Source organism: Myotis brandtii, unplaced genomic scaffold, assembly GCF_000412655.1.
Source record: "Myotis brandtii unplaced genomic scaffold, ASM41265v1 scaffold351, whole genome shotgun sequence".
Taxonomy (NCBI): domain Eukaryota; kingdom Metazoa; phylum Chordata; class Mammalia; order Chiroptera; family Vespertilionidae; genus Myotis; species Myotis brandtii.
This window is the reverse complement of record NW_005363502.1, coordinates 3,614,520-3,620,750: the sequence shown is the minus strand read 5'-3', so window position 1 is coordinate 3,620,750 and position 6,231 is coordinate 3,614,520. Positions and strand designations below refer to the sequence as shown.

Genomic DNA, 6,231 nt, shown 5'->3' with positions numbered 1-6,231 from the left:
GGCCGGATCCACCCGCGGGCCGTAGTTTGCCCACGGCTGCTCTAGGGGCACAAGCTTTCAAGGTGATTGGGGTCTCAGAGGAGATAAAATACTGTCAAACTGCTCTGACAATTTTCACCTGGATCACTCCTCTATGGCATACTTTGTAAAATTTCTCTGGTAGCTTCCCTCTATCCAGAATAAGAAGTGGAAGTGCTTGGTTTATAAGGTGGAAAGTAGTTTGCTTCTCCCGAATGTAAAAGAGCATATACTTAATTGTCTGCAAGACCCAGAAGTAAGAAAAGTTGAATAATAGGCTAGTAAATGCACCATGTTTGACCATTTCTGAAGCTGAGCATTTTGGGCAGAACTAAATTATGGATATGGAGCAGAGGGAACTAATTATTTATGGAGCACTTCATATTAGCTTGTTCCACATCTGAAGATGTTGTGTTTGAACACAAGCCAGTTATTGCTTAAGACTTGCCAGGGAAGTTATTTGTAATCAGTGTAAGTCAACCTGCCAGGTGACTGGTGCTTCAAGGACAAAGGGCTGAATTTGTGAGGTCAGCTCTGAAAAAGACACAACTGCTCTTTGCAGGGTAGTCCCAGCATGAGCCCTGCTAGCTTGTCAAGTTTGGGTCTCCAGACTGTTCTGGGCAGCCTGTGATTGAAGATGGTAGAACAGATGTATAAAATGTAAAGACAAACTCAAACGAAAGTCACAAACTCACTCAATGGCCAGTGACCTGCAAACCTTTCTACTAGTTTTGAGAAGAGAAGCTGTGCAAAAACTTTCCAATGTAGTTGCTGTGCAAGAGCTTTCCAATGTGGTTGCTTGCTTGTCACAAGCTGGTCTAGTTCCTCCCTTCTCACTAAATGAGGGAACCCTGGGAGTCACAAAAGAAGTGGCCCTGGAGAGTGATGTGTAGAATACTCGTGCCAACATGAAAACAGATTAATCCTTAATAAGGAAAGGAGACAGGCAGCAAACAAGTTAGTTCCTATACAAACTAAGAAAACCCTACCATTGGCATATTGGAGCTTTGGTTTCCTGAAAGCGTCCTAAATATGTGCATCTCTGTCATCGCTAAAGGAACAACTGAGGTTAACAGTCTTTAGGATGAATAAAATATTCTGATTTTTTCATGACAACTTCGGAGAAATACACATGCAAATCAAAGGCATTGTGATGGAGTGGAAATAGCTGGATTTAAAATTAGACTAAATATGGGTTTACACCTGGCTTAGTCATGCAGTAGCTCTGGAACCCTGAGCAGGTTAATATCTGTGCCTCAGTTTCTTCATCCTCAAAGATGGTGCTATCACCTATCTTATATTGTGATAAGGGCCAGCACAGTCAGTATAGAGTGGTGGTCAGAGTACCTACTCAGGAGTCAACAGGCTCATGTCCCAGCTGTCGCTTTGCTACTTACTAGCTTTTTCGTAGGTAAGCTATTTACCTCTCCTAAGTCTTGGTTTTCTCACTTGTGAACTGGAGGTACTAATAGGCCTTATTTTATAGGATTATAATATACAATACATACAGGGTGCTTAACATGGTGTATTGCAAAAATTCTAATTCCCACTCCCCCTAAAATTTTAAATTAAAGGAATGTTGGAGATAGGCAAATTAGCACCGAGAAAAGCAAACAGAGAAAGAAACTGATGCATTTCCAAGTATTTACATAGAGTTCTTACTACCCATAGCAAAGAGTAAGCACCCAAAATTTACCTGATCGGCCACTCGATACACCTCTTCCTTTCTACCGCAGTCACAGGTATAGGCATAGGCTCGAGTGGCTCCGGCGTCCCGAGCCATGTTGCACGTCTCCTCATTCCCCTCCTTGTTGATATCCCAGAGAACAAGCACAGCTCCAAGGCGGGCAAATTTAAGGGCTAAGAGCCTTCCGAGTCCACTCCCAGCACCTGTTATGAGTACGATTTCACCAGCAACGTTCTTCCGTGGCTTTGGGATTAAGGTAAAAATCATAGTCTCCAGAAGACTAAATACTGATTTTCCTAAGAAAACGAATACTTTCTTTGCTGACTTCACGTTGGGAGCCATATTCTGACTGACACCTATGAAGACAGACAGACAGACTCATATAAAGACCTAGGCGTCTACTCCCTCTGTGTTTGCTTGCTACATGGAGCTCATACTTCCTGAAATAGTGAAAGAAATTGAGAAGCGTGATTTAAACATCTCTCCTGGTAGCAGGCTCTGAACTTAGAAAAAGGAGGGGGCCCATCGGGACCGGATATTGGCTCAGCACACATCTGCATGCCCACTCAGCTTTGTTCATGAACAAATGTTCATTAACCAGGAACTGTAACTACACCCAAATTTAACCCAAAGAAGACGTTCATTATTTCTCATAGTGAACTTTTTCTCCTAATAATCATGAGTCCTGTGGGCTGATTTATGTTCAAAGTCTTGACCATATCAAGCTTATGACATAACTGCTACATCTTTGCTTTTATTGCTGTCTCCTTTTAGGTTCGTGTTTTCTCATTTGCATTGTTGTTCTTAAATTATGTGTCACTATTTAAAATATGAGATTCAAGAGAAAAATGTAAAACCCTATTTGCATAATGTATTTTAAGAAGACTAATTAGACCTTCTAAACCAGTTGTTCTCAACCTTCTGGCCCTTGAAATACAGTTCCTCATGTTGTGACCCAACCATAAAATTATTTTTGTTGCTACTTCATAACTGTAATGTTGCTACTGTTATGAATCGTAATGTAAATATCTGATATGCAGGATGGTCTTAGGTGACCCCTGTGAAAGGGTCGTTCGACCGCCAAAGGGGTTGCAACTCACAGGTTGAGAACCGCTGTTCTAAACCTTTTCTGATGAATTCACCATCAGCTCTGGGCCCCTGCGCCCTATCATTTACCACTCAGACCTAATGGTTGTAGGACATCAGTGAGAGACAGGTCTGGATTCCAGTCCTGTCCTACCCTTGCCTGGCTGTGAAACCTGGGGCAGACTCCATAGCCTCTCTGGTCGAGGTCTCCTCATCTCTACTTACTGGTCTGTGGCATAGAGTAGTTTTGCAGATGAAAAAAAAATGTATGTCACATGCTTGACCCATGCTGGCTCACAGTGCTTTACAAATGTTACCATGTTTTTCAGATTCATGGTGCTGCTCACCAACAAGGTGAAAGAATAACAAATCTCCTCCCGACAAGCGCATACTGGGCTCCACACTTACATCGTGTTATCAGTTACTCGCACTTCAGTGGAATGAATTTATAACATGCTTTAATAACAACCCACTGAAAAAAAGAGAAAGGTCTGATTTCCTCCAGGATGAGAAGATGTGTTTAGCAGGGGGCATGCTATGGTGGGGGTGGGAGGTTTCCCTGAGTGGGGAGCTGTAGAGAATAGGCAAAGGAGGGCAGACAATGTCCATTAAAGAACAGCAGGTTCTCACTTTGCAGTTTGGTTGAGGATAAACTAATTATTATTAATGACTATGAGTGGATAGAGTCATTTATAGGAGGGCTTGGAGAGTGGTTGCACCCTTCAGAAATTATTGTGACCAAAACTGTAGTTTCTTGTGACTGAGGATCAGAAATAACATGTATGCGGTTTATCCAAGGTCCCTGTGCTAGCTAATGGCAGGGCCAGATGTTCATTTATTATGTTTGTTGAGCATTGATGCTGGGCACTGGGGCTGAGGGGATGGGCAGCCTCCCATATTCTCTGGCCTGGTGAGCTAACAATCTAGTTGAAGAGATAGACATTAAATGAATAAATACATCATCACAATCCATCTATCTCTCTATATAAAAGCCTAAGTGACCAAATGACCATTTGACCAGTCACTGTGATACGCACTGACTACCAGGGGGCAGAAGCTCAACGCAGTGAGAGCACCGCTCAGCTGACTGACAGGTGCCAGATGCTGGGCTCACAGCTGGCTCCTCCTGGGCCGCCTACTGCTTGGTGTACTCCTACATCCCTCAGGGGATGTTGGGCTGCCAGTTTCGGCCCTATCCCTGGGGATTGGGGGAAACCAGCAGTCCAATCCGGCAGTCCGACATCTCCCGAGGGGTCCCGGATCGCTAGAGGGCACAGGCCAGGCTGAGGGACCCCACCGGTGTATGAATTTGTGCACTGGGCCTCTGGTAGATTTATAAAGAAAAGTGCAGGGAGCTATAGAGAATAGAAATTAAATTGTGGTCAAGGTCGGAAGCAGCAGGAGGGATTTGCCGGGAATGGACATTTGAGTGGATATCCATATGATGAATGGTGAGAGGTAGACAGATCTGGGAGTAGCTCACCCAGTAGAGGGACAGAAGAGTTTAAGCCTTAAGGTAGGTTTTACCTGTGTGACCAGGGAATAAGAATGCTGGCAGTGAGGGGCATGGATATTCTGGTTAAACAAAGAGTGGTTATTTCTGTGACACTCCGGGTTTCACCATCCTTGGAATGAAATGGCCTTCACACTCTCTGGCATCGTTGTTCAAATTTATTTTCACAGAATAGCTTGGATAATTGCTTGGGCATCCCAGGCCCTGCAGGACTTGGAAAGAAGGTACCTGATGGGTGAACAGCGGTATTCAGACTCTTATATTAAACTAGAGGCCCAGTGCACAAAATATGTGCACTCAGGGGGTTCCCTCAGCCAGGCCTGCACCCTCTCGCAGTCCGGGAGTCCCTGAGGACAGTCGGACATCCGTAGCGCTGCTGCAGAGACAGGAGAGGCTCCCGCCATACTGCTGTGCTTGCCAGCCATGAGCCCAGCTTCTGGCGCACTAACCACCAGGGAGCAGATCCTGCATTGAGCATCTGCCCCCTGGTGGTCAGTGCACGTCATAGCGACCAGTTGTTCCACTGATCTGCATAATAGCCTTTAATTATATAGGACTAGAGGCTGGGTGCATGAAATTTGTGCATGGGGCGGGGAGGGTCCCCTCAGCCCAGCCTGCACCCTCTCCAATCCGGGACCCCTCGGGGCATGTCTGACTGCTGGTTTTGGACATCCCTCTCACAATCCTGGACTGCTGGCTCCTAACTGCTCACCTGCCTGCCTGTCTGATCACCCCTAACTCCCCCCCGCCTGCAGGCCTGGTTGACCCCAACTGCCACCCCTGCCAGCCTGGTCGCCCCATGCAGCCTGCTGTTCGGTCGTTTGGTTGACCCTCACTGCCCCGACTGGCGCCCGGGTTGCCCCACGCAGCCTGCTGCTCAGTCATTTGGTCACCCCTCACTAACCCCCCTTCCAGCCTGGTTGCCCCCCACAGCCTGTTCGGTCATCCATTCAGTTGCGATAGACGCTTAGGCTTCTATATAGATAGATAGTCATGGGGTGTGTACCTGCAGACCTGCGAGGATGAGGGTCAGACTTTCTACAGTAATGTGACACCCCAGGCACCCTCCCCAGGCAGCAGCCTAGGCACTGCCAACACTCCTTCCACAAGAAAGCCAATACCAGGCCATCCGTGCCCCTTTTAGGCACACCACTATGTAATTCCTAAGAAAAGCCGTAAAAATTAAATAAGTTAATGCAGGTAAACTATTAAGGAGTGTAATATGGTTATACAGTCAATACTACCACATATGAAACCTTCTGGGGGGAAAAGAAGGTCCTCATTGCCCTCTCTAGGATGCATAGGTTGGGGGTAGGATGGGACAAGAGGAGCGGGGCTAGATTTCAGGGCCTGCCAGGTTACAGGCCTTGGTAGAACAGTGATAGGCACATAATGGCAGCAAAATAAATATCAGTGAGAGCTATGACTGGTGTTACTTCTAGCATGTAAATTAATGATCCTTGGATATACCAATTAAAAGATGGCTATAGTAAGTATGCTTACAAACAAAAGTAAAGCACTAAACTATAAAGTTCCATTTTAGTGTAAAGACTCTTCCTTAGGAAATGACAGCATATTAAATGTAATCAGGCTGGCCCTGGCCGGTGTGGCTCAGTTGGTTGGGCATGGTCCTGTGCACTGAAAGAAAGGTTGCCAGTTCCATTTGGGTTGAGGCACATGCCCAGGTTGCAGGCTCGATCCCCGGTAGGGGGCGTGCAGAAGGCGGCAGGTGGCTCTCTTTCTCTCTCTCTCTCAATCGATTAAAACATTTAAAACGAAAATTTAAATGTAATCAGGCTGAAGACTTCTTTGGTGTCTCCATCCCATGTCCGAGCCTCCTAGTCCAAGCTGAACTAAGCTGGTGCAATGGAAACAGGTGATTTATGCTGCACAGGCCAGGGGGCAGCGGCAAGTGGATCCCGGTAAG

At 46.1% G+C, this 6,231-nt stretch overlaps 1 protein-coding gene across 2 annotated transcripts in view; it reads right to left on the bottom strand.

The window, feature by feature from the left end:
* SDR16C5 (short chain dehydrogenase/reductase family 16C, member 5) overlaps window positions 1–2,087 on the bottom strand; it is a 12,692-nt gene extending 10,605 nt beyond the window's left edge. Inside the window, exon 1 of one of the 2 annotated variants that reach the window (XM_014544114.1) lies at window positions 1,715–2,087. In XM_014544114.1, coding sequence (XP_014399600.1) covers window positions 1,715–2,047 — 333 coding nt within the window. In that variant the 5' untranslated portion in view covers window positions 2,048–2,087. The remainder of the gene's footprint in view (window positions 1–1,714) is intronic. The other variant, XM_005871655.2, reaches the window with a different exon arrangement.
* Between the last annotated feature and the right edge of the window lie 4,144 nt (window positions 2,088–6,231).